The 27,909-nt window shown below is 53.3% G+C and overlaps 1 protein-coding gene across 2 annotated transcripts; it reads left to right on the top strand.

The window, feature by feature from the left end:
• Positions 1-22,174, top strand: EDN3 (endothelin 3). 2 transcript variants are annotated; one of them, XM_025853376.2, is made up of 5 exons: positions 1-549; positions 1,162-1,450; positions 16,879-17,052; positions 18,086-18,163; positions 20,884-22,174. In XM_025853376.2, exons 1-5 carry the CDS (start codon positions 27-29, stop codon positions 20,903-20,905), a joined length of 1,086 nt encoding a protein of 361 aa, XP_025709161.2. In that variant the 5' UTR covers positions 1-26; the 3' UTR covers positions 20,906-22,174. The 2 variants fall into 2 exon arrangements, with proteins under 2 accessions (XP_025709161.2, XP_073740053.1); XM_073883952.1 differs by lacking the exon at positions 20,884-22,174 and adding an exon at positions 17,891-17,997 and having other exon boundaries at positions 18,086-18,214.
• The last annotated feature ends 5,735 nt before the right edge of the window (positions 22,175-27,909 follow it).

Below are 27,909 nucleotides of genomic sequence, written 5' to 3'. Positions count from 1 at the left end.
GCGCGTGTGCGTGTGCACATGTGTGTATGTGTGTAAGTGTGCGCGCGCGTGGCCTTCCGGCAGCTGTCCCCCCACCGCACCGCACCCCCCGCCTCCCGCCGCCCCCGCCCCTGGCCGGCTGGGTGCGCCCCGGGCCGCTGCGCTGCCGCCCCGCTCCCCCCCCCCTCCCGGCGCTGGGAGGCGACCCCCGGCGCGGCCCGGGTTCAAAGGCCCCGCGCGGCGGCCCCAGCCCCTCCGGGGGGCGGGGAGGCGAGGGGGTGGTGCGGGCGCCAGAAAAGCCCGAGCCCACAGCCGGCCCTGCGCAGGGATGGGCAGCGCGCTCTCAAGTGTGTGACCGCCGTCGCCAACTCCTGGCCGGGGCCCGGGACGCAGCGAGCGAGCGCCGGCCTCAGACCCCGCAGCTGGAGGGCGAGGCCGCCGTGCCCGGCCCAGCGCCCTTTCTCGGCCACAGGCGTCCGTGCTCCTGGCCCGGTTGCCCCGGCGCCCGATCGGGGTTCATGGAGCCGGGGCTTTGGCTGCTCTTCGGGCTCACAGTGACCTCCGCCGCAGGTAAGCGGGCGGGGCGGCGCGCCACTCCGGGCGCCAGCGCACACAAAAGGACCCTGGGATGGGGGGCGCGGGGAAGGGTGCATTGTGGGGAGCAACCTCTGGCCTGGGCTCGCCAAACCCTGGAGGCGCCTGGGAGTGGGCCGGGGGGCCGAAGCTGAGAGCCAGCTACCCCGGGGGCTCTGGAGGTTGCAGCCCACCGGCGAGCCAGAGGTTCGGCTGGCCCGGTGGACTTGGTGAATTTTTCATGAAGTTGGGAACTTTTCAAAAAGTTTGCAGACTATTCAGAAACTGTGCAAAAATGATTGCAAAGCTCTCAACGGGTGCAAATACCTTGCAGACTTTGCAGAAAGGGAAAATAGCTTGCAAGCTTTTCACCAAGTATGCACATTACTTGTAATCTTTTCAGAAACTGTGCACATAGCTTTGCAAACTTTTCAGAATGTATGGCAGAGTTTGGAGACTTTACAGAAAGTGCAACTAGCTTGCAAACTTTGCAGAAATTTTGGTCGTCCCCTTCCCCCAGGTTTTTGGGGGAATGATAGGTGTGTGTGTGTCTGGGGGGGGGATCTGCACACTCAGGAGCTCAGGAGCTCCTCAATCTGCCTCCTGCAGGATTGGTGCCTCGCCCCCAGCCTGGGGACGCTGGCAGGAGCGGCGTGCCCGGGGCCCCCCCTGCAGCCAGATCTGAGGGGGACATCGCGGAGACTGTGGCCACTACCGCAGTGCAGGGTCCGAGTCCCAGACGCCTTGGGCAGGAGCAGGAGCCAGGTCGGTTTGGGGAGCAGGCGTCCAAGGGGGGTCCTGTGCACCGCCGTGCGAGGCGCTGTACGTGCTTCACCTACAAGGACAAGGAGTGTGTCTACTATTGTCACCTGGACATCATCTGGATCAACACTCCTGAGTGAGTCAGCCCAGTCCTGGGCGGTGGGAAGTGATTGGGAGGGCTGGCCTACATCTTCACTCCTGGAGGGCCTCATCCACCCCATCCCTGCTGGGTCAGCCCAGAGCCCGCCCGAGCCCACCCTGGCACAGCCTCGGGCTCTTGCTGGGGCCTCCTGCCATCTCAGGCCTGGTCTGCGGCTCAGGGCTGTGACTCCCATCCCCTCTGAGGGCCTGGCCTGGGAGAAACCCAATCTCAGTTTCTGATCCAGTGGAAGGGGGAGCCCTCCCTCTGAGAGAAATGAGCTGGCAGAGGGATTAGTTACCTGAGAAGTCCTTCTTCCATGGAGGAAAGTTATCTCCTGCCCCAGGGGCTGAGTGGGCCCCCTCCCGACCCTGCCTCGCTCCAAGGAGTTTCAAATTCCTTGACAGCAGCCTGCTCTCCAGAGAGCACAGGGGTGGGCTTGGCAGGGCCTGGTAGAACCTTCCCAGGAACAGTGAAATTCCACGGGTACCAGGTTCCTTTCCTCCCGGGGCTGGAGTGCCAACTGGTCCTGCCACAGGCTGAGCCCCGTCACCCACAGTGGCACCCACTGTCAGCTCCTGCCACAGACGGCCTCTCCTCCTCCCTTGCAGCCCCTAAGAACACTTAATGTAGGATTGAGGCCAGTGCCACGGGGAGTCCTGGGGTCGGCCTTGCTGTAAAGTCAACCTTCTTCCAAGGCCATGGGGTACAGGGTGCTCTGCTGGGGAAGGATGTGACAGTGTCTCCCATTCACTTACTCTATCTCAACCTCCCTCTGCAGACACATCAACTTTAATCACCTTACCAACTGTAAAGAGGGCTTGACCTTGCCCTGGTTACATGCCTTCTGGGCTTGGACACCCCGAGCTCTAAAATCTGGGACTTGGACCCGATGATTCCACGTTCCATTCCCGGGGTGTTCTTGGGACCTCGTGGACTCCTGCTGGTGCCCTACTAGGGATTCTTATGTAGAGCTGGTAGTGAATGGGAACCTTTCTCTGGGAAAGGCAACTTGGCTGCTATGTTTGGAGCCACCTTGATTCAGCCCCCCGTATGGCTTCCTTCACCCTCAAACCTCTGAGCACACTGGGTGACAGCTTGGATGGGCTCACTTACCCACCTTGTTTTGTGAGCACCTGCAGAATGAGGGGCCGAGTAGCTTTCAAACCAGGTGACAGGATCCCTAAGCACGTCTGGGATAGGTCTGGAAAGTGACCCCATTATGCCAGATGGCAGGCAGGGCTGGCTTCACTAAACCACCTTGACTCATGCTCAGGGTTCCAGGCTCAGAAGGACCCATGCTCTGTTTAACACTGTCTTGAAATTCTTAACACTTTTTGAACCAGACGCTCCACGTTTGCATTTTATCCTGGGCCCCATACATTATGTAGCTGATCCAGATGGCAGAATTTGCTTGCCAGGCTGTGTCTGATCAGGCTCCGGTACACACAGTCAGCCCATGCAGGGAGGACGCAGCCTCATCTTCGTGGGGAAGAAGAAAGTGCTGTGTGGTGGGAGAGGGGCTCCGGGCCGGGGCTGCCATTGATTGCCTTCTCTTCTCAGACAACGATCAGGGTCACCTCTTCTCGCAGCCCCCATCACCCTGACACTTGTCTTTTCTGATTCCTACCCTCCTGGCATCGTGATCTGACCAAAGTATCTTCACAGAATTGAGGACGCAGGGCAGTCAGCACAGGATTGAGTCCCAAGCTGTGAATATAGAAGAAGAAAGGAAAGCCAACCGCATTAGGGACAGGGGGCCTGGGGCAGAGGAGAGAAGGAGAGGGTTTGGAGACTACCTCCATTCTCTGCTTGTTGCCAGGCTCCTGGCACTGGCTGGAGGATTGATTGCTTGAAATTCGCCCAGGAGGCTCCGCAAACACCCTCTGATCTGTTTGAAGCCCTGGCTCGTAATTCTGAGTTGTCGTGTATGAAGCCATGGACCTTTGACTTCTTCCAGAGCAGCCAACTTGCTGACATCCCCCCTCACAGTTTGATTGACCTCTTCTCTTTTCTGACCCTGATTCATTTTAAACACTAGGAAAGAAGGATTAAATATGGTGTTGAGAGTTCTGCGTACAACAAAAATGACAACAGCCAGACGAGCATTTTGAAGTTAGACAAGCAAAATAGTTTTTTCATAAGGAAGATTTTTCCAGATGCTCTTTCTCTTTTCTTCTTCCCCCTTACCCCCCGTGCTTGCCTCTCTCCATTCCTTTCTTTCCTTCCTTCCAAAGGAAGGTCCAGTCCATTTGCTGTCTTTAAACATCTTGGACAAGATTGCAATGTGAGAAAATGGGCTCTAGGGACAGGGAATGTGGGCCTTTGGAGAAATGGAAGAATGAAAAATGGCCGAACTGAGCTAACGGGACAACAGTGGAGAGTAATGAGGTCTTTCCAGGTTCCTGTCCGTTCCCGTACCCACCTCCTGTTGCAGACCCTCCTGGTCTGTGGAAACTTCTCCAGCGTGTGATGTGCATCCAGGCTCTGCCGCTGGCTGTGCTGGGAACCGTAGGGCTCTTGAGGCTCATGCCTACATCGAGAGGCTTGACTTTGGGTGATTTTTCAGCTCTTGGTGTCTTTCTTCCTACTGCCCATCCTGTCACATGAAGATAGACCCCACAGTCCTAGCCCACCTCGGGAGGACATCTGCAGGGTTGCAGGCATCCTGGGAGTGTGCTCACTCACGCTGTGTGTAAGGACCTGAAAACTACAGGTGGGGTGCACAAGGTACTGCTGAGACCCTTTGTGCATCTTATGTGCAAAGTCAGTGCTGGTGAGGGCCCGAGAGACCGGGTAGTCCCGAAGTATCTTCTGGGTGTAAGAGCTGAGGATCTCTGGCTCTCCCACATCCCTCCACATGCTTCCTTCTTCCAGACCTGAGCTTGCTCAGCACACTCGGCCGGCACCCAGTGTGTACTAGACATTCAGTGACACTGCTTGGCTTTCAGTGAGGTCCTGCTGCCTGAAGATTCTTCCTTGTCTTCACTCTCACAGAGGCTGTGGTCTGCAATGCTTTCTCCCAGAAACGAGGCTTCTTGTTCCAGGACAACTGGATGTTCTCCAGAGGCCCCAGCAGACACGTGTGGGAATGTGGGTTTTTTCAGAGGTGTTGCGCATAACTTCCACTGTAGCCTCCACGAAGTCTGTGGTCCCAAAGGGGAACCAAATGTATTCTGGGCCTGTGGAGGCGGCTGAGGCCACAGACGGTCCGTGGCACAGTATGGTTTTCATGACTTTCTCTGGCCATGTTAAGGAGCTCCCACCCCTCCCCCTAGTGGTCCCCCCATTGCCAACAAAAACAAAAACAAAACTCCAAATCAGAGAAAAAACACATCCCATCTTATGATCATGAAAAGTTTGCCAAGAATAAGATGACAAGGGAGAGGTCGTGCACAAGTAGTCCATGTGCTTACATGCTTGTACACCTGGGGCTGTTCTCCACGAGTCCTTGAAAACCAGGAGTCACAGCAGGAGATTGTATTCATCAGGGTCTCTGGAGAGACCGAACTCACAGGACGTGTGTGTGTGTGTGTGTGCATGCGTGTGTGCAGACGCATCTGTGTAAATATACACACATACGTATGCACACAGCAGGTGATGTTGCGGCCTCAACTCCGCAGGCAGAATTCCTTCCTCTTCAGGTGCCTCAGGTTTTTCCACCAAAGCCTTTGACTGATTAGACAAGGCCCACCCACGCCGTGGAGAGTAATCTGCTTTACTCAAAGTCTACTGATTTAAATCTCAATCCCACCTAAAAAAATACCTTCTCGGCAACATCTAGACTGGCATTGCACCAAACATCTGGCTGTGGTAGCCCAGCTAAGTTGACATATAAAATTAATCCCTCTGTTCTGGCCGCCGTACACCTGGTGGAAGAGGGAGCCAGTCGTCAAGTGGCCGACGGAGCTGTAGTTCACCCAGTAAGGAGCTTCTCTGTGTCCCTCCCACTCTGTTCCCAAGAACTGAGAGAACATGCCATCTGCTAATCCCTCCAAGCCCAGAATGAGGGAGAGGCTGTGATGGGGACCATGTTTCCCACACAAAACCTGGAGCCATGTGAGCTGACCAGGAGGAATGTATTTATGAAGAGTGGTGGGGATGTTTGCAGTCTCAGCGGTGGTGGAAACTCTGGGATCTCCAACGCCTACTCAGGGGAAGGCCCCAGACCCCAGTGCTCCGCTCCGTGTCCTAGCTGACACGCTGAGTGGCTTGGGTGCGCAGCCCCCCTCTCTCAGCACCCCTGGGGTGAGGTGTCAGTGCCAGGCTAACTCTGGGACAGTGACCTCACAAGATGACCGACCTGCCTGCCACCCCAGCTGCTTCAGAGCATGCCTCTCAGACTCAGTCCAGCAAGAATGACATTTGTTTTGGGTTCTTTTCCTCCCCAAAGAAGTAGAGTAAAAAAACCCCCAAAAACAAAAAAAACCCAGTAATAATAGTGGTAACTAAAAAAACATCGAAATTTGTATTTTAATATGTTTTGCCACAAAAAGGCAACAATGCCACAGATTCATCTTTGCCCCTGTGTTGTTCAAGAAAGTCATGTTCACATTTCCAAGAAGGGGCATCCCAAATGTTAGAACGTTCCGGCGAAATGGATGGATCCGGAACCCCCTGTCTCCAGCTGATATGAGGCCAGCTGTGCCCCCCGGGGTGTGACCCTCCCCCTAGCCCATGGGTCAGGACTGTTGCGGGAGATGCAGCTGCTCAGGCTGCTCACTGAAGATGTGTGAGGATGACATCAGAAGGGAGAGGGAACATGGAGTCTGGCGAACGCTCGGTATCGCGAAGACGTGACCATCGGGATAACTGCGCGGCTTCAGGACTGTGTAAACCCCCCTGGGCCGGGGCCTGGCCTGCCCACCATCTCCTCCATTCTGTGGTTGGGGGCGCCTGCCATCCCCCATTCTGTGCATTCTGTGGTTGGGGGGTGCCAGCGAGTAGGAAGTGCTTTCTCCAGGACTGCTGAGGTCACCTCCTAGGACCGTCCACCCCAGATAGCGCCCCGGCTCCTGGAGTAGCACTGAGCAAGTTCGGTAGATGGTCTTTCAGCATTCCATTGGCATAAGGTGTACAGACCGGGGCGGGGTGGGGGGGGGGGTTAAAGGTGTGCCCGGTCGCCTCTGCGGCTGATAAGTAGATTGATAAGGACACGAGGGTCAAAGGTCGGTCCAGGCTTGATGAGATTTGGTCCTGCCCTTTCTGCCGCTCCTGTTTTCTATTGCTTACCTCTCCCCTTGGTAAATCATTGGAATGTTTGGGGCTTGGTGTTCTCTGTGGGCACTGGCCTGGGGCTCCCTCCGTTAGTGGGGCGGTGTGGGCAGCGACTGGGGGGGCCCTGGCCTTTCAGGATAATTTGAATGATCGGTTTAGACCCTGTTTGTTCGGCGCTTCCTGGTGAAAGCCTGGTGAGGGGGCTGTCTGCGTTCTCCTGTGCTCCCCCGAGTGAACACTGAGCCTTGGGGTTTGTGGGCAGAGGACCCTGTCCCGGGGCCTGGAGGAGACACTCTGCACACTTGTTTGCAGAAATCATTCGTGGTACGCTTGTGAGAAGGACCCATGAGAGAAGCTGCCGTTGGCCAGACTGGATGTGAGTTTGGACGCGGGGCTCTGACCGATGACTCTTTTGCTCGACTTTTGTGAGTTTGTCTCCCCGCGTAACCATTTCTGTGTCCTTCGAAATCTGGTAAATGTTTAGATCCCGGTTTTGAGTTCAGGTAGCATATCTCCGAAGACACTTCATGGCAAGATAGGTCTTTAAAAGTCGAGGGCCTTGGGGCTAAATTTCAGTTTGTTGGAGAGGGCAGCACACACCAGGCGACCCCACTATAGGGGTCATGGGGACCGAGACCCCCTTCTGTACCCCGGGGTGGGGGTGAGGAGGCCAGGGGTGTGTAGGAGCCGAGACGGGGCGGGCCGAAACGCAGCCGGTCCCCATGATGAGAGAGAGTGACTTGCCGCGAGGGGCACTTTGCTTTGTAGCAGGAAGGCTTGGAACGAAGGGCTTGACCCGGTGTGACCCTGGGGGGGAGAATTTGGGTTTCTGCTAGATGAAAGGGACCTCACAGCTGGGAACTTGGCCTTAAATCTGAAGGCAGGTGAAAGGCTCTGACATCTCTGGTGTGGTTTATTCCTGCAAGAATTTAAAACAAAGGAAGCTGGGAGCAAACAGCGTTTTCCTCCAGGAGGCCCCACGGCGGTACTGGGGTCCAGCCTGCTCTCTGCTCCAGCGCCCCGGCCGGCGGGGACCCACAGCACCTCCGCGCACCTTTCATATCTCCAGGCGGCCCGCGAAAGCGCTGCTCGGCCTCCGGCCTGAGAGGCAACCTGCTCTCATTCTGTGTCATGTTTCCGACGGAAACCGTTCCTTCAAACGGGACATGCACACACTTTCCCCTACTTGGGATAGGAACCCCTCTGACCGCGAAGGAAGAGCTGCTTGTGGGGACAGAGTTTGGGGTGCGTCGAAACTCCCACGTTCCCGGCAAGTGTTGCTCGAACGGACTGACAGCAGGATGGGGTATCCAGTTGCTCTTCTCAGCTGCGCCAGCTCGGAGCCTGGGGGAGCCCAGAGCTTTTGGAGAACGTGTCTGAAGGCTGGGAGGCACAGACCTTCTCTTCTTTGACGGCCTGCTCAGGGCTGACTTGAGCAGGACGCCTCGAGACACAGTAACTCTTTTTTTTTTTTTTAGATTTTATTTATTTATTTGACAGAGAGACAGTGAGAGAGGGAACACAAGCAGACAAGCAGGGGGAGTGGGAGAGGGAGAAGCAGGCTTCCCGCCGAGCAGGGAGCCCGATGCGGGGCTTGATCCCAGGACCCCGGGATTATGACCTGAGCCGAAGGCAGACGCTTAATGGCTGAGCCACCCAGGCGCCCCTCGAGACACAGTAACTCTAGAACAGGGTGGCCAAGGAGCCCTGTGGCCTGGCCCCCGTAACTTTAAAGAATGAAACAGGTTCATTTCAGGAGTCCACGGGAGGCACGGAGGCTAACGTGACAGTGGCACGAATGGCCCAGAGTGGGGACAGTTCCACCTGTGACTTGCGGAGCGTGAAAGTTCTGCCCAAAGTCAGAAGCAGGTCAGCGAGAAAGCAGAGGTGTATGTACCTTTCCCAGACTGTTTTCCATGGGTTTCTTTGCAGGGTTGACGCTGGGGTGAGGCCAGTAACACACTCCCCCAGGTACCATCTTTGGGGATCTGCCCAAGAGTCTGTCGTCAAGATAAATGAGTGTTAATGCAATTTTTTAAAAAAATTAAAGCAGAAAATTCATCATCAGCAAAACATCAACATCTGTAATAAAGGCAGGATCCCACACTGTGCATGCCCGCCTTGCCTCCCTCCCCTCGCCCAGATCCCAACACCGGGTTCTCTTGTGGGGGTAAAGACTGTATCTCGACAGGGCTTCGAGTATTCCTGGTTTGAGGTGAGTGATCAGTGCCTCAGAGCTACCACAAGGACGCGACCCAAGGACGCAAACAGCTAGATTCAGAGGAGAAGGAGGCTTTGTTAGAGTTGCCCTGGTGAGTGTGTCTTTTTTCATCCTTACGGTGAAATCTCCTGACAATTACCAAGAGTGTCTTCTCTTGCCTACTGTGGATTATTTAGAGGATGCAGGATGGTGTCTGTATTTTCTTTTTTTATCCCTCTGCAAATCCCCCTGTCCCCCATCCTTAAAAAAAGTACCTGCTCCTTCTTTTATGGTCACTCTTTCCACTGCTGGGAACTATTTTGAGCCACATCTGTCTGCAGCTTTGCATAAACTTCTAATGAGGCCGTGCCAGACAGACGTGGAATTGCCTACATTCAACCTGGAATCCGTTAGGGTCACTGGGGGCCCGGGGAGGGAAACTGTAGCCTTTCTCCCGTGCACGCACTGGGGCCGCACCAGATGGAGGGGAAACCAGCTAATCTGTAGGATTCCGTAGTCGGTTTCATTCCCCACATAGTGTTGGAGTTTGTTTCCCCAACTTTTTTGAGCCGTAACTCTTGGAGATCTCACACCACAACACAAGCACGGAGCAGTTTTCTGTTCCCCTTTCCCTTGACCCCTCATGCCTCCAAACCTCCTTGAGTGCCTGTGTTTGGGAGGGACGTGCCCGTGTTCGGGAGGGAGCTGGTGGCGTGAAGAAGTCTGTGGCTTTGGTGTTATTTGTAAGCTTGTTTATATGGTGATAGGACACAACAGTATAGGCTGAAGTGTTGCAAGTACAGGTGGTGAGCCCCGGAGCCTCTGGGCTTGGGGGGCAGTGACCCCACATTTCGCTGTGGTTTTATTGCTGGAGTGAAGGGTCGCGCCTGCTCCAGCAGCCGTGTGGTTTGGAGGCCGGGGGACGCGGGTGTTTGAGAATCTCAAGGTGGAATGTGGAGCTGGACAACATTTCCAGAGACCCAGCTGGCCCTTTCCTCTCTCAGGCCCAGAGGGCAGGTGCTCCCTGGGGACTCTCACTGGGCTAGTCTTCCATTTGGACCAGAAACCTGGGTCTGCCTAGTGAAGCTTGTGTCACCTCTGGGGCCTCAGGCATTTGTGCAAACTGGTTTCTCCCTCATGCCACGGGTGTGGCCACCAGGAGCTCCTAGTTCTTTCCCTTCCATCTCGAGACATCTTCTCTTCAGGAAAAATCCTCTGAGATGGGCCAGTTGAGGACAACAGTAGAAGTCCAAGAAAGCAGCCAAGAATCAATACATATGGGAGATGGGGTGTGGGCCAGAAGTAATGGCTAAACTCAGACGTCACTCCTTCCTTCCCTCATTCATTCAACATGTATTTATTGCTGAGATACTGAGGGGTTCCTGAGCAGCACTCTGAGCCAGACACTACATCAGCTGCCCTGGGTACGGAAGTGAACAAAGCAGAAAGGATCGGTGGTTCCGGTTGGAAAGGTCCAGGGTCGCCGACCCCAGGGCACAAGAAGCAAGCTGCACTCGCAGCAGAGATGCAGAATTGACCCTCATTATTGGCCCGGATTGGTGGGGGTCAGTGCTCAACAGACTCTGAATGTACCTATGATTCTGATAATATTCCCAAATAGCCAAGTCCTGGATAAATCAAACTTTTGTATATTTTTTTCTCTTTGGTAGGGGAGTGTCCTAAAAAAAAAAAAGTTAACCACCAACACACAGCCCATTGCTCACTTTTGATGTTTCCAAATACTGTAGGATCATTGGCTATTTTGGGAGGCTGTGGGAGGAGGACTTCCCACGTGGGCGGGTGGTGGGGTGAGCAATCTCTGCCTTGGGGTCTTCCAACTTTAAGACGCAAGGATTTTCTGCCGTGGAAGCAAAGCTACAAATTGCCAGTTCACTTTACATTGTTTGTGAGCATAGGGTTTGTGGAGTCGTCCTTAGAACCAGAAAGCATGTGTGTATTTTCCGCTTGTATAACAAGGTCACTGAGGAGCTGTATTTCCTGGCCTGTTTTCTTTCCTGGAGGCTGCAAGGGCCCCCTGTGGGTTGTCTGGCACGAGGCCTGGCCCACGGCAGACTTGCACAAGCATTTGATAAGTGGACAAGAGATAGTTCGCAGGAGGGTAAGACTTCCGGGGTGGTCAGCCGAGTCTGGGGCTGGGCTCTGAGCATCTTGAAACGGAGGGGAGTGTGTGGTGTGCTTGCTTTCACCTGCGCAAAGGACAGTATGATCCAAAGCAAACATTTCACAGGGGGCACACCTGGGAAGAAAGGACTCCAGCCAGCTTCGTTTGCTGGGTTTTGTCCTGATTCTGAACCCACCCTTTTGTGTTTTGTTGCAATGAAGAAAATCTCCGCTTGTCCCCAGCAGCTGGAGACGCTCGGGGTCTTCCTATTAAATCCGAGAAATCACGGTCACTTCGGTCTCATGAAAGTGAGTTCCAGAGCAGCTAGCCATCACTGGTCACAAGCCACAGATAACCTAGTCTAGCTAACATGGCGTCAGAGCTGTTTGGGGGGAGGGCGCGGACTGAGGGGAAGCAGCAGCTCCAGCAGCGGGAGAGGTTTGGGGACTGGGGGCCCGGGGGCACGACAGGTGGACAAGGCGGGGTGGGGCCACCGGGCAAAGAGCAGCTCCAGAGTATTTCCGGATGTTGAGTTGCCTCTCTCAGTCGTCTTGGGAGAGACAGGGTCTCACTTGCCCAATGGGGGTCACCTGGTGCGTCCTTAGACAGGGGCAGGTGAGGCACATTGATGGAGGGGAGGGATCACTCCTGGAGGAAAGAGAAGCGCTTGGATTCGGGGAGACGAAAGCAACCAACGTTGGCCTCGGGCTCTAGAGAGTTCCGGGCTTTCAGGTCCTTTGAGCGGGGTGCTCCCGTCTCTAAGCTGGTGCCTTCTGCCTCCTTACCTTTGTGCTGAGCAGGTGCGCTGGGTGCTTGTGGGAGTGAGTCCTGTAGTGACACACGCGTCCTGTGGTGAGAGACCCCTCCTCCTTGTCAGAAAGAGCTCTCCCCTGATGCTTCTTTCCGGTTCCGGGGACAGAGGCAGTGAATGAAGGTGAACCCCACTTTCTTCCTCGCCCAAGAGGATGTTGCTCTGCTTGGGAGAGCTGGTCAGCAATGCCTGCTGCAGAGGGGGCTTAATAAAGTCTGAAGTGGAGCTGTCGCCGGAAAGCGTGCTGGGCCTGAGAAGTTGTTTCTCAGGGGAGCTGATGGCCGCGGGTGCCTGTCCGGCAGCGGGACAGTCCTTTCTGTCCCCCTCCGCCACGGGGACGGTCAGTACCGGACGGCTCCTGGGCCCTCGGGCAATACTGCCTTTGCTTTTCCCATTTCAGAAGGAGTGTGAACGAAGGAAGCCGGTCGTCAAGTCGACGTTCCAGCTGAAGTGAAAACCATCTATTTGTTGAGGAGGCGCTCAGCCCAAACGTGGGCTTTTTAAGTTGCGAACAACTATATGTTGGCAACTGTATGTAAAAATAGTATCAAGCACTGATTTTGTCACTCTGCCGTATGACCTCTCTGGCTCTGCTCTATGGGACAGCACACCAGACGGGGGTAAATGCAGATGCCCCATGATGGCCTGGCAGGTGACAAAAGTGAGCAAAGAAGGAAAGGTGTAGACACATCGGGCGCGGCAGGGGCGGGGGCAAAATGGAGCATTCGTGCCCCATCTCTGACTTTGGCACTCAGCTCCAGACTATCGTTGCCATGTTGGAGAGCGGGGTTGGTGTGAGCGTAGCTCCCATTTACTCAGGAGAAGCTGCAAGTTGGGATATTCATGTGAAATTTTCAAATTAAAAAAAAAAACAACCCTCTGCTGGTTGGATGAAACCCATAAAATGCTAATTTGCTAACCCCTGTAGGAGCTTAAAACTGTGTGTGTGGAGGCCCACTTGTCTTTCTTGTTCATGGATGTTCCCCCAGAGTCTAGTCCAGTGCCTGCACATTGAAAAGCACTCGGCAGAGATTTACTGCATGCCTCTCAATGGGGTGGGTGGGGTGGGGGGATAAAAATTGGGTTTTTCAATGACAGTTTGATAAACTCTCCGGAGAAATGAGAATTTGACTAGTGAGGCTCTTTTTGCTGCTTCTGACTGGCCTTGGTGAATGTCTGTATCTCTCCTCTAAACTTCAGGTATAGAAGCCAGTTTCCTGGTCAGGAAGATGGGGTAATTAATTCATTATTGAACAGGCAACACCGAACTTAAAAACAAAATCTTAAAAAAAAAAAGCCAACTTTCCTTATTTAAAAACTTCTTGCAGAGAGAAATCAAGTGCTTTCAGTGTGATATGCAGATGAAGAATGAATACGGGGAATCTGGAAGTTTAATATTTAATAACATTTATATATGACATTTGGGAAAAGCGGTAAATAAGGAACACTGTGATAAATAAGACTCTGGCATCTCCATCTCTGATCAATAATGAATGTACGTAGGCTGAGGGACAATTTATTACACAGAGACACACAGCGCTAGACGTCACATATGAAGGTATGCTGGAAGGCTGTTTTGTTTTGTCTAAGAGCATTTGGATTGATCTTCTCATCTGCTTCTCTTTTGTATGGAGCTCTGTGTTATAACTGAAACATGAACAGATGCAAGAGCTGCCTACTTTTTACCAAGAATCGCGTTCCCCAAGCCCTACTGTTCCACAGTAGCTACACCAGTTGGTCGGAGAGCATGCGGGTCAAAGGTTCTTAGCCGATTTGACTTCGTTGTCATTGTTCCACTGTTAGGTCCTTCCAGTTCACTGTTGGGGAAACATTAACACGTGAGAAAGGGCACCAAGACAAATGAAGTCCAAGTGCTTCTTAGATGGGCCGTGCAGACAGAGCAGCCAGAAGGAAATTCGGCAGAGCATGGTACTCTGACTCTTTTATTTCTTGGTCATGCATCTCAGACGCAGGCCGGGTAGGTGGCATTTTTCTGCCTGATAACAACTCCCTTAAATTCCCAGACCAAATAGGCAACAATGAGAGCTATCATTAATTTACTGCTAGCCCTTTGCTAACTATTTTACATCCAGTCTGTCTGGCCAACAGCCCTTTCCTAGATCAGGAAGCTGTCCAGAGTGTGGAGCGTTCATGTAAGGGCTTTACAATGTAATAGTGGAATCAGCGGCAACCTTTCTCTGGGCTCTCTGCACCTCGCACCTGTATATATTGGCTTGTAATGTTTCCTTTACCTGGTTTCATACCCCAGTAGTACATGAACTCCTGAAGACCTTCCAATCTCTCCATCACACTTAGAATAATGCTAGAGACATATACATACATACATATATATGGGATGCTTGGCAGATGTTGGAGATTCTTTGTAATGAATCTTGTGGTTATTGAACTTCTCAGGTTGGAAAGAATCCAGTCTTACCAGACCAGATTATCTCACAATTACTACCAGTTCCTCAGTCAACAGCCTTCCTTTGCTCAATTTCATGCTGGGTCCATGGCAGGTACAAAAGATGAAGACCAGCCTTCTACTCTTGAGCGGTGACCCACATTTAAACCTAGACAATGAAGTCCCCTGCCCTGGGCCCTGTGGGTTCGAGGGCTGCCTCTGACCCTCCTCTGGCCATGTCTCCCACTCCATTGCATTAATAGTGTATCCCTTCTAGACTGAGTTCCCGGTGTTCAGGATCCTGGAATCCTTTACCCAAATGTCCCCGAGCCCACTCCCAGGGCCTGTGCAGGTAGGTGTCTCCCAGAGCCTGACACCAAGGGACAGAACAGGGCTCCAGGCACATCTCCCAAAGTCCACAGGGTGGCCAAGGGGTGGATGAGGCCCCCTTGGTGTAGGGCAGAGTGGGATGGAAGAGAGGGTGCTGAACCTCTTTGGGCGGCCACATTCCAACGCCGAACTCCAAGGAGCCCCAGGATTCTAAATTCAAGCCCGGACTTCCAAGGCGTTTTGAAGCCATATTTGTTCAGGTAGAAGGATAGAACTGTCTTATTTAAGAACTTATCAGATTGACTTAAAACCCCCACACTGTCGATCTGTGGAACTGGAGCCTTGCTAGAGCTTGACTCTTCTGTGGTCTGGGCCGCCTTCTAAACCCTCCAGTTGCTCAGCTTCCGCCCTCCCCAACCCCCTCCAGGAGGTCAGCCTCCTAAGAGCACGCTTGGACCCCCAGGGCTTAGAGCAGGGGTTTCTCATCCTGCCTTTGGGAAAGAGAATGGGGCTGTGTCTCTGTAAACACTCTCTGAAAATTGCAAGGGCTCATTTACATATGAGCTCTCTGCATTTGGCTGCTGAGAAAGCCTTCACATTTCTCCATTAACAAATACCTCCTTGCCTCTTGCCTCATTTCCTTACTTAAAACACTCTGGAGTGTTTTCACTGAAGTCGACTGGCTCTGCACACGCAAATGCACAAATCACCTGACAGCAATTTCAAAATTGCAGGTCTTGCTGTTGATGGAAAAATGGGAGCGTGGTTATTCCTGTGTGTAATTTTCACCAAGAAATGGGGACTGGGTTTAATGTCGACACCTTGAGATCTAATGCGGCCCTGTTACTGGAAAAACACACCTTTAGCCAAGTCCTGGCTTACAACAGGGTCTGTATTGGTTCTGTCCCCAATCCCCCAGCCCCGTTCCTGAGAAGAAATGGGGTTTTAGCACTGGTTCAGCTCAGACCAGGACTGGACCCTGCTTGCTTTCTCCATTTTGGGGGCACAGACCGCTCAACTCTGGGTCTTCCTCGAGAGCGGGAGGAACCCATCTCCTACCGATGGGGAAGGAACCCACCACGATGCAGAACACGAGAAGGGGAACGGGGTGGCAATGCCCCTTCGCTCTGGCCTCCAGCCCAGCAGGGCAAAGTGGGTTTGGAGCATCAGGTCGCAGAGCGTTGCCACCACCCCCCACTCTGTCCCCACCACCCTGAAATTCTCCATGGTGTGTGTTTCAAATTAAAGTAAATCCAATTTGATTTTATTTTGAAAACGCAGAGAGGATGTCAGAACCCCCCTTTGAGGCGGATGATTGATGATACTCCATGGGGCTCACAGAAACCAAGGTGGTTCATCTTGGAAAACCAGGCCCTGTTGGAACAGTAACTCTGGGCCACAGAAGTTTCCTCTGGTAATTAGCAATTTGTCCCCAGTCCTGTTCAATGGTGCTAATGATTTAAGCTTATGCTTTTAACTTTTTCCACCACACTGCCGCCTGGTAGTCTTCTTCCTTCTCTTGAGAATGATGGTTTGGATGCACATGAGCATAAGAAACAGACAAGTGTTAATTGTTCCAAATGACACCATCACTCCTCCCAGCTCCAACCATAAATGAGATTGGTAAACAGCTTCAGACTTTTTAATAAGACTTTTTACATAAGCTTTTTCCCAAGGCCAGTTCTGTCCTTGGCTGTGCCTTACAGGGCGCCAGGGGTTCTCTTGATGTTTGTGTCTTGGAGGACGCAGTGTTGGGGCCAGGATGCGTCTGTAATTACATTTGTGTATTCCCGTTAGTGCAGACGGCGAGGCAACGTCGGCACAGAAGACATTGGGCATCCGGCCTGCAGGGCGAGGCTGGACGGCCTTGGGCTGGGGCTGGGCAGGCCTCTTACTGGTAGGGAGGACCAGCCCCAAGCGCTGGGCACCAGCCTGTGCATCCACCAGAATGTCCTTGTGCCGGGCTCGGGTACAGGAGGACAATCCAGAACTGCCCTCGAAGGGCTCCCGACTGGGGGAGCACTGAAAGTGTGAGAGGGTGGGCCCAGGGGAGTGCCGACCTTTCCTCCCCCAGGGCTCCCCACCTCTCTGTCCCCTCGGCCCCAGGGCACTTTTGGGGGGCTTGGGGAAAGCAGGGGTAAAGATTGCCTGCAGAGGCTTCCTAAGACCCGCAGCGTGGGGGAGCATGTGGACACCAGATCTGGAGGTGTCGCTGCACCCCATCACTCTTGCCGCGTCCACGGTCTCCCAGCCACAGCCAGCTCCACGAGGCTGCCCCCTGAGTGGGGAGGCCGGGCGTGCTTTTCCACACGCAGCCCTGACGCTGCTTTGTCCTTTGCAGACGGACCGTGCCCTATGGACTGTCCAACTACAGAGGAAGCTTCCGGGACAGGAGGTCCACAGGGCCCTTCCCGCAGAGTCCACAGCCCTCCAAGTGGACACTGCGCTGCGCTTGTGTGCAGAGCCAGGACAGCGCCTGTTTGCACTTCTGTGCCCGCACTCTGGCTGTCAGCAGGTAGGACGCCCCTGGGGAAATGAGGCCAGAAGAGTCTGTTGCGTGGGCGTGGGGTGTGATGCAGGGTATGGGGCGGGGCGGGGCGTGGGGCGGCGCGGGGCGGGGCGTGGCGTCGGGGGAGGCGCGGGGCGGGGCGCGGGGCGGGGCGGGGTGTGGTGCCGGGCCGGGGACGCGTGGCGGGGCGTGACGTGGCGGGGCGCCGCGCAAGGCGCGGCGGGGCGCAGGAAGGGCTTGGCTCTGCGTAGCACATGTGCCGCCTCGGCTCCAGGAGGGTGGGTCCAGCCCCCTTGCTGCCTTTCAGAACGGAACCCGCAACGTGGCTGCGGCCGTGTCTGGTCTCCAGACACAGTTTTGGATTGCCCAGCACTTTGCCAAAATCTGCATAAGTTGCCAACATTTAAAAATTGAAGAATTACCCACCCCTGCCAAATGTGTATTTTTAGCTTCTTCAAAAACAGCAAATGGGACCATCTGGTCCCACGGGGCCTTCACATCCCCTCCTGGCCGGCAGAGGCTGGAACCGCGTGGGGGCCCCTCACATCAGGGGAGCAATGCTGCATGCATTCACCTGCATTACCCATCACCTTACTTTGGGGACCCCAGGGGCCCTTGAGTTTGAGACCCTGTAGCCTACTCTGGCCGCTAAAAAGACGTCTGTGAGTCTGTGTGGACCTGAATAAATGAGCAGACCCCAGGTTTGACCCCGGGTGGCCATTGACATTGGCATTCGCTCAATGGGCAGGTGCCCTACTGGTCAGGGACCCGGGATTCTCTGTTGAAAACCCCAGTGCTAACCTCATTTTCTTCTTGGTTTTGTAACATCCGATGAATAACTGAGGAGTGAGCCGACATTGTGCTTTGGTAGAAATCCACCCACCGTGTGCTCAACCTTAGGAAACCATGCCTAAGATGCGGTCCCTGGGGAATGCACTAATGTGCCCACTGGTGAGGAAGAGAAAGTCCTAATTTGACACTGAAAAACCAGCCACAGGGAAATGCAGGTTGAGTCATTAAATAAGCTCTCTCCCCACAGGAATTCAAGGACAGCAAAAAATCCCGACGAAGAGGAAGAGCCAGCCAGCGGTGCCAATGGAGGCCTGCGTCCAAGGAGGTGAAACTGCTTCCTCAGGCGTCACACCCTTGGGGACATGGAGGATGTGAGGGTGGCTTGTGAGGACAGCCAGTGGGAGCCCCAGCAGGCACGGAGTGCTGCATCCGCAGGGGACCGGGCCTTTGGTAGATTGTCTCTGGGGACAGAGCAGGCCGAAGCTGTGGACTGTCACTGCTATTGCCCTGCCCCTGGCCATCCACTCTCTGTCATAGGAGTTGACCCCTTGCATCCCCTGTAGCTTTAGAGCAGTGACATCTGGCTCTGGATTTCACTGGGCCCAGACACAGCTAGCTGGCCACTGCTGCTCAGAGACAACCCTTCCCCCACCCCAACACCCCCGGCTCATCTACCTGGGCCCAGGTGTCACTTTTTATGGAAGCAACATGTGGTCGTTACCAAAAAAAAAAAAAAAAAAATCATTTTTTCAGTAGCTGATTCTGGACAGAGGTGAATTATAGCAGCTTGGCTTGGCAGCATACCCCCCATGTCCCCCCATTGACTTTCTTTTTTTTTTTTTTTAACCTGCTTGTCTTTTTTGTATGAGAGATTCTGAGGGTTTCCTGCAGCCAAACTGGGTTTATTTGTCATTCTATCAGTCAGAAATTGTTATTAATGGCTCGCCTACACATCGGCAATGGGATGGTAATTTATGTCCATAATAATAGCCTGCGGGTGGCTTGGGTTCCTACAGGCACTGATCAAGGGAAGATTAAACCATGCTCAGTATACAGGAGGCTTTCCAAATTGGTGGCAGTGGCTTCTAGGCATCCAGAGAGGTCCGTCAGCATCCCTAATACAAATGGAGAGGAGGGGCCGGCTGAGGCCCCAGGAGAGTGCAAGCCAGGCCCCAGCTGGTCCCTGCCTTGCCTCTTTGGTCTTTTCTCCTTTTTCTCTCTTTTGCCCCAAACCCACACTCCTCTCAGCGAGGGCGGGATGTGATTAAAACCATCCATCCTTTGCATCATTTATTCATCCACTCATGCATTCATTCAGCAAAGATACATCGTGCACCTGTGACGTGCTGGGCACTGTTCTAGAAGCGGGGGTCTGCAGGGAGCGAGGCAAAGGGTCTGTCTCTGTGGAACGTAAATAGTGGGGAAGCGGGCAGCAAACAGACACAGTCTCCCCGCTCATCCGCGGGGCTACGTTCCCGGGCCCTCACTGGACGCCTGGAACCACGGACACCACTGAGCCTTGTGTGTACTATGTTTTTTCCTCCAGGTACACATCTCTGGGAAAGTTTGATTTATAAATTAGGCACAGAAGAGAGTGACAACAATAACCCATAATAGTCTAGAGGAAGCAGAACAATGTCCTGTAGTAAAAGTTATGTGAATGTGGTCTCTCTGTCTCTCTCTGAAAACATCTTGGGCTGTACTTGCCCCCTCCTTGTGAGGAGGTGACATAAGATGCTGTGTGAAGAGATGAGTGAGCTGGGTACACAGGCCTGGGATGCAGCGCGAGGCTACTAGGGACCTTCTGACACTGTGTCAGAATCAGGGACATCTGCTTCCAGGCCGTGGCTGACTGCAGGTAACTGAAACCACGGATAAGAGGGGACCACTGTACATGAAATAGGAGTGAGATGTGTGAAGGAGAAGAGGAAGGCAGGGTTGGGATAGGAAGTGCTGGGGGTGGTTGCAGTTTGGGATTGGGCGGAGACAGGGTAGTCTCCCTGAGCAGGTGACATTGGCTTAGGGACCTGCAGGAAGTCAAGGGGTGAGCCAGGGGGATGAGGAACGGGAAGAGCTTTCAGGCAGGGAGAACAGTAAGTGCAAAGTCCTGTGGTAGGAATGTGCTGGGAATGTTCAAGGAGGGCAAGAGAGGCCTGCACAGAAAAAGCGTGAGGTTGGTTTTGCTCTTGCCGCTGTTCCTGTTCTGTTGAAGGCCCAGAAGATGAGGAAGGTAGCTCAGGTGCCCCCCTGGGGCCTGGAAAGGTGGTTCTTCCAGGTCTTTACGGTTCATGTAAAGCTCCTGTAGGAAGCTTTAGTTGGGAAGAAAAGTCTTTTCTTAAAAGCCACGGTCCCTACTTTCTTGCAAGACTCAAGTTAGTAATTTCCAGATTCACATTCTCAGAGTGCAAGCTTGCCACCGTCCTGAGCTTGTGATAATCGAAGATGTGACCAGGCTGTGGGGCAGCTCCCAGCAGCCACGTCCGCTGGTGTGATTTATTCACACCTTCCCGGGCCGGTGCAGGCTCTGAAATTGGCAGGATGCACAGGGCAAGAAGGTTCAGTTCAAAGCAGGGAATGGGGCTAGAGAGGGAGCGGGCAGCAGTCAGCTTTTTCAGCCAGGAAGAACTCTGCTGCATCACATACCTCTTCTCTCCCTCACCCCTTTCTCCAAGATAGGCTGAAGTCAAGGACAGATGAAGTGAGCAGGCCTTAGGCCTCCAGCATCAAATGCTTGCCCATCAGCCCCCCCCTCCCGCCGCATTCTGCCTGAGGCTCTGTGGTGTCAGGAGCCCCTGCCAAAGCAGGCCTGTGGCACCCCGTTTCAGGGACCCTCAGTCCCTGCTCCTTCCTCCTTCACATTCCCACCTCTCGGAGGACAAGGAATGAGTTTGCCTCGGGGGAGAAAAACCCACCCAGAGGGTCCTCACTTAACAATACACCCCTACCCCAAGAATGCCCCCGTTCAAAGGACCTACTTTCTCAAATGGGTAAAATGATCCCAGATGTGCCCCAGAGCCTGACGCCCACGGCTCGGGTTTTGTGCAGGAAATCGTTTTTGGAGCGGTAGGGACGTCGGAAAGCCACTTGCTGGCTTTCGCCTTCTCCTGGAGAATACGTGGGCTCCAAGCTGACTCTGCAGATGTGAACACGTGTACCCTTGTACCGGATGTGGCAGGTGGCGGCAGCATACGACGTTCGTGCCCCGACATGGAGCAGGCACGTGGTGGGAGCTCGGAGGGCGCCGGGCGTCGATTTTGGATGCGGGTCGTAGCTGTATGGGAGTTGAGGACTTCGAAGCTTATCTGGATGTAGACAGAAATTTTCAGCTGTGCATGGTACCCACCAAAAGAATGTATCTTAAAAAAGACAGAAAAAGAGAAAAAAGGATGCTGTTTGTGATGTTTGTGACCAGGAAAGGAGTAAATGAGTATCTGGGGGCTTTGAACCCCGGGGCAGGCGGCTGAGAGTCTGTTCTCCATCAGGGCCTGACTTTGTGTCATTTGCGGATAGTCCAGCCAGGGCACGGCGGGCCTTGTCCCCAGAGGGCCACCGCAGAGGTGGCCCAGCTGCAGCTCCGGGCTATTTGGGCGAATATTTGCTTTCATGAATAAATGTGGATCTTTGGGGAATGGCTTCAAAATAAGCCACAAATGCAAAACTCTTTGTAAATTATGTAAATTCCGCTTTATCTATATAATTGGCAATCACTGGGGATTGTAATGCCCAGCAGTTCACGATCTGTTTCAACTGTGCTTTTACGGCCGGCCCAAGATTACCGTGCGTCGCTGACAAAGTGATGTGGCGGCGACGTCGCCCGCTGATGGGGACAGGCCCCCTCCCCTCCCCCCGGCCCCCAGCTGGGCAGAGAGATGAGAACCCGCATTCAGCGCATGCCCAGGTCACTATACAGAGAAATTTAAGGTGGTGGGTGACAGAGCGTTGGCCTTGACCAAATGTTAAGTTCTCCATGAGTATTTCATAAGTTATTATAGGTATAAAAGTGAGTATCTATCATGAGGAAACAGAAGGGACTGGTTTGCTACAACTGTGTATAGTTCAGAGAAGCAATTATTTATTGTGAGACTGTTCTTTACTTCAATTCCTTTGTGTGGATCTGTTAAAAGTAAAGCCACTGTATATATATATATATATATATGTAGATTTTAAATTGTGTTCTGAATCCAAACTCCTATTCCTTAGAGCTTTCATCACATTTTTAAAACGCATATGCACTGTTTGGCTCTGTGGCAAGAAGGTATCTTGGAGAGAAATTCATTCATTGTGCTAACACTCAGAAAATACTAACTGTCAAATGCATAATAAAAAAATCTAGAAGTTTGCTCTGATTTGTGGGTTTTTCTCACTGGTGTTCTATGCATGGTTACACATCAACTTTTCATGGACCTCTGGAGAGCGTGGAGGGAGTTACAGTCCAGGAAGTAGAATCCATCCAAAGTCAATTATGGAGGGAGGCGAGCATGGGGCTGCTTGAATTTTAAGGAAGGAGCGGGATTTGGGGACCATCCGAGGAAGATAAACAACTCAAGGCAGAGTCAGGAAGAGAGAAATTTGGGGAGAGAATTGGCTCCTTGCCCTGGCACTGTCCCATTCACCTTGGTAGTGCCACCGAGCTTGCTCCCGTGGCCTGCAGGCCACGGCAGTGCTGGGACAGGAGCTGGGGACAGGGCAATCATGGCCAGCAACCCGCGGTTGACCTTATCAGCCCTTTAGATGGTCGTTTTATTTTGCTTTGCTGCTTACAGTTCTCGAGAATTAGCAGCCACCAGTGACCACATTTGATTTGATCTCCTCCATCCGTTGCAATAGTTTTAAGCCTTTAGGACAACGAGGGCGTCTCCGGGGTTGGAAGTGTCAGAACAGACTTGGGTTTCTTCATTTTCTTCCCCCTCCCCTCCTCCCTCCCACCTCCTTTTTCTTGCTTTCTTTTGCATCGAGGATTGGAGACTCCCCCGGGGTAGGGAAGTGGACAGAGGCTCAGCTAAAGAGCAAAGGGAAACCCAGGATTCTGCGTGGGTTTGATCACATCCAATCCGAGAAAACCCACGGGCCTCTCATTTTAATGAAACTCATTTTAGAGAATTGTGACTTTGATGAGCTGGTAGCACTGGAACGAATTTTTTCCTGCAGGATGTGAGACCGCGTAGGAGTTGCTGCCAGGGTCCAGGGGAGGCCCTAGCCGGACCCGCAGTGCGCAAGCCCAGGGAGATGCTGCATCCCAGGGCAGGGGAGGAAGAGAGGAGCTCCAGGAGCTGGGAGCGGTGGAGGCCCGGGGAGTGCCTGGCGCTCCCGGGATGGGGGTGGAGGAAGAGAAGGGGGTCCATGGAGTGGTGAGCCCGCCACTGGGGCCCAGGGGGGGAAGCAAATGCCGGGCTCTCGGTTCAAACGTGTAAGAATTTCGGGATGGAGACAGCAGAGCACCCGGCCAGATGTGGGCTTCCCTGCCCCAGGTTGTGGGCCCTGAGGCCCAGCGGGAGGGCCAGCGATCCCACTGAATCACCAAGGGGCCTAGCTTTAAGCCAGGCCTCAGTTTCCTCGTTTATAAAATGGGTGTGATAATACCGGCCTGCCTACCTCATTGCTTTATCTGGAGGTACAACTGAAAGAAGCAATCTATGTAAAAAAATTTTTTTAATCCTAAACTCACACCAGGCATAAGGCACAGTCTCCACATCTTCCAAGTTTGCCCCAAACTAGTCACTAGCTCCTATTTGTACTCAAAGTTCCTCATGGAAGCACATCTTTGAATTTAGACTGTTCCTCAAAGTAATAGAATTTGATTTCTAGAAATTGTCAGGCTAGTTGATTCCCCTCTGCCCCAGAAGATATATATTCTCTAAATCCCCAAATTCTTTTATAGGAATTCTTAAGTATCTCAAAGCTCGAGCAAATCAGTTACCTGTTATTCAGGCCATTATAAGCCCACTTGGGTCCTGCAGTCATTGGATATGTGATTTCTTTTTTCTCTGCTGGCAGGAGTGCTCGGCATTGTTGAGATCTGAGTGGTATTTTGCGTGGGGAAATTTAAGAATTAGTCACCATCAGGGGCCAGGAGGAATGAATGCAGCCAGGCTTCCTCCAGGTGTGCGCCATTAATCCTTCCAGCCTTCCAGAATGATGTACTGAGTACCTGGCAACAGGTGAGGTGATAAATGGAAGGGGCAGAGGGGTCGGGGCCTGCCCTGCAACAGAAGGCACCCGGCTGATGTTTGTAACGCGGCCCGAAGCGGAGGGCTGTCGGTCCAGGCTGGGGGTGCAAGGAGGACTTCCTGGAGGAGGTGAGTGAGAGTGAGCCAAGCCAAGCCGCGGAGGAAGGGCGCCCCAGCTGAGCAGAGGCTTGGAGAAGCCCAGGGGCCGAGGCGGGGGCGCCCAGGGAAGGCCGAGGAGCTGCGGCTGTAGGTGGGTCAGGCCCGGCGGGGGGGAGAACAGACGTGGGCAGGAAGGGAGAGCAATGAGGACTTACGACCAGGGTCACAACACAAGGAGCCAAAGGCAGCTCCGCTTCTCCGCCCATCATCTCTGCCCACCTGAAACGGGCGGCGCCACGCTCCCTGTCTGCAACGGCGGGGTGTCCGGGGGGCAAACACCTGTTTGGGTTTTAGACACACCCCTAGCCCACGAGTCCCAGAGAAGAGGGGAGCTGCCCATCCGCTCGGCGGGAAGGGGACATTGCCCGGGCGCCGCGTGCTGGGTCTGGCCCGCGCACAGTGGGGTTCGTGGGGTACGTGCTGAAGGAGCGAACTCGCAGGTCGGTACGGGGCCCGGAGAATGGCGATCTGCAGACCGGGCCCTGTGCAGCTTTGGCCTGGGGGGCCACCGGCCGCCGAGGGGACAGCATCCAGCCGGGCGCCCGTGGGAGGGAGTGACCGCGACCCGGGAGAGCTCCAGGGGCAGAGACGGGCGGTGGGCTGGACTCCCCGGGCGGCCTGCCCCGGGCCAGCCCCCGAACAGCCGGCTCCCGAGTCGTGAATTTTCCGTATCCCCGTCCATCTGGAAATGCCTTTGTGTTGGTGTGCGTGGGCGCTAGGTTGGCTCGGGGTGGCAGTCTAGGCGGACGGCTGTGTCCCCTCCGCCCCTTGGGGATGTTCATTCCCTCCTGAGGTCGGTACCTCGGCCTGGAAGTTTCTCTGAGACGCCTGGCAATCCTGCCGCAGCCGAGTCCTCTTTGCTCCCTGGTGCCTTCAGGACTTTCTTGTTATCCTTGATGTCTTGCAGTTTCAGTAACAAGTGTCTGGGGGTGGATCTTTGTTTCCTCCGGTTTATAGCAATTAGCACTCCTTGGCGGGACTCCCCCATGTGAGGATCCTCATCCCCCAAACTCTCCTTCTAAAGCTCTCCCCCTAACACCACTACTCCACCCTGCTCTTTTTCTGGAGGGCCTGTTAATTGCACTTCATCTAAAGTACATATTGTCTCCGTTTCTCCCTTCCCTGCTATCATATGTTTGTTCCCTCCCTCCCTCCCTCCTTTTCCTCCTTCCCTCCCTCCCTCCTTCCCTCCCTCCTCCCTGATTTGAGAGAGAGAGCTCAAGCAAGCAGGGAGGGGCAGAGGGAGAGAAAGAGTCCTAAGCAGGCTCCACACCCAATGCAGAGCCCAATGTGGGGCTCGATCCTACAACCCTGAGATCATGACCTGAGCTGAAACCAAGAGTTAGAGGCTTCACTAACTGAGCCACCCAGGCGCCCCATTTTTTTTTCTTTCTTACTGTGAGTCTGAGTTTAGTATTGAAAATCCAGACCTATCATTAGACTATTTTAGGTTATCCAGGGAGCAAGTCTTCCCATGAAGCTGACTACCAGCCAGTCCGCAGATGTTTCTAGGGGACTCTCCTTATGCCAGGTGCTGCGAGGAGCCCACATGCATGCTAAGTTCTCCCATTTGTTCACCCATGTGTCACCTTTGTAAGTCTTCAAGATCATTCCACCACATAGGTACTGTCATTGTTCTCACCTTACAGATCATCCAGAAACCAAGGCCCAGAGAGGTCATGAGCCCGTGGTCCTGTAGCTGGTAACGAGCCCTCAGCTCCGTGCAAAGTGCCCACTGGTCCTAGTAGATGATTAGTTAATGGCAGGACACAGGACGTAAGGCTCCTAATAATTTTATGAAGATTTTTTTTAATTAAAGCATTTAATAAGTGATATTCTTCCATGATTCAAAAATTAAAACTACCTCCAAAATTGCCCCACCCCTGCTCCTGCCCAGCCTGTTGTAGGTAATCACGTTTCCTACTCTCTGGTCTACCTGCCACTATTTCATTGTGAGGATATGGGCAAGTACAAGCACGTGGTCTTGCTCTTCTCTGCTTCCTTCCGCAAAAGTTGGTGTTCAACACTGTGTGATTTTTTTTTTTTTTCTGATTCCACTTTTTACACCAAATGTGTAGATTTTTTTTCCTGACACCAAATACGCGTCATTTTTCTACCCCAGTTCCCCAACTCTGTGACGCCGGCTGGGTGTCCAACAATCCAATTCAGTTCTGAAGCCACCCACCCAGAGTGAGCGTCAGATCCTCCAGGCGCCCCCTCTTCAGACACCAGTGCACATGGGGTCCCCTGGTGACCTACGCTTCCGCCCAGCTGACTACAAATTTGAGGGTTCACACAACCCTTGCCCCCCATCAGGTTTGATAATTCACTACAGTGACTCAGGACTCAGGAAAGCTCTTCTGTTCCTGTTATAGCTTTATTATAAAGGACACAACTCAGCAACAGCCAAACGGACAGGATGTGGAGGGTGGGTTGTAGGGGGAAGGGGGTGGCAGAGCCACACGGAGCTTCCATGACCTTTCTGAGCCCAACGCCTTCCCAACACATCAAAGGATTCACCAACCCAGAAGCTTTTAGGTTTTATTGCGGGTTCCTTATGTAGGCACAATTGATTAAATCACTGGCCACAGGTGATTGAACTCAGTCTCCAGCCCCTCCCCTCTTGGAGGTCATAGGGTGCCCCTGAGAATTCCAACCCTTGCACCCTGGCTTGGGCTTTCTGGCCCTTGGGCCCCCATCCTGAAGAAGTCTGCCCCTCCCTGATGAGCCATCTCATGAACATACAAAAGAGAGTCAATGTCAAAAGTTTTAGGCGTTCTATGCCGGAAACTGGGGACAAAGTTCAAATATTAATTTTCTATTATACCATAAACCCATACTTTTTTTGACCTTGCTTTTTGGCTTAATATATCTAGGAGATGAGTATACCATGGTCTATTCAACGGGTACCTATTGATGGACACTCGGGTCACTTTCAGTATTTTGTCATGACAAGTGTCGCCCCAGTACATAAGGCCACAGCTCCCCTGCACTCACCCCTCCTGGGAGGGAGACTGCTGCGTGAAGGGGTACATGCTTCTGTGGTTTTCGTAGATATTATCATGTTTGAGGAATGTGTCACTGTCATCCCCATCTCCAGATAAGTAGTCTACCTGAGGCTCAGAAAGGAGAAGTCATTTCTCCCAAAGTGACACAGCTAATGGGGCAGGAAGGACACAGCTTCTTCAAGGACAAGGGTGGGGACTAGAGTAGGAAATGCTGTTGGGGAGAAGCAAGGTGAAGGGCGTTTAGGAGTTGGGACGTTAGGGAGACAGCAAGCGGGATGAGGTCCGGAATGGAAGGCAGTGGGAGCTGTTGGGGGTTTCTGACAACTCTCCCCTGCCTCCTCATGTTCCCGGAGGTGATTGACTCCTTTCTGGAATTTTGAGAACATTGGGAAGTACAGGGGAAACCATTAACAACAGAGTATGTCCCCTTGTCCCTACCGTTGGAGCTACTTCTTTCCGCGTGGGCTAATTGGTGCTGGAGGACAGGAGCCATTTGCGGAAGCGCTAGCCCCTCCCCCATCTCATGACAATAGCTCTTGCATCTTTTCACCAAGATGAGAATCATTTCCTCGTTGAGAATGCAAAACACGAGCTCTGTATCCATGCATGCCAGGCATTTTGGGGGTGTCTGTAAAAACTTAACCTCACCCCCAGATTAGACCTGTGGCACAGTTGATGCCACATGACCCCACAGCTCTGCCAGATCTGATTGGACCAGGGCTGGGCACTGAACAGGC

The sequence above is a fragment of the Callorhinus ursinus genome, unplaced genomic scaffold (genome assembly GCF_003265705.2).
Source record: "Callorhinus ursinus isolate GAN/ISIS: 27379988/994484 unplaced genomic scaffold, GSC_fseal_2.0 scaffold53, whole genome shotgun sequence".
NCBI classification, from domain to species: Eukaryota; Metazoa; Chordata; class Mammalia; order Carnivora; family Otariidae; genus Callorhinus; species Callorhinus ursinus.
This window is presented reverse-complemented; position numbering and strand designations above follow the sequence as displayed.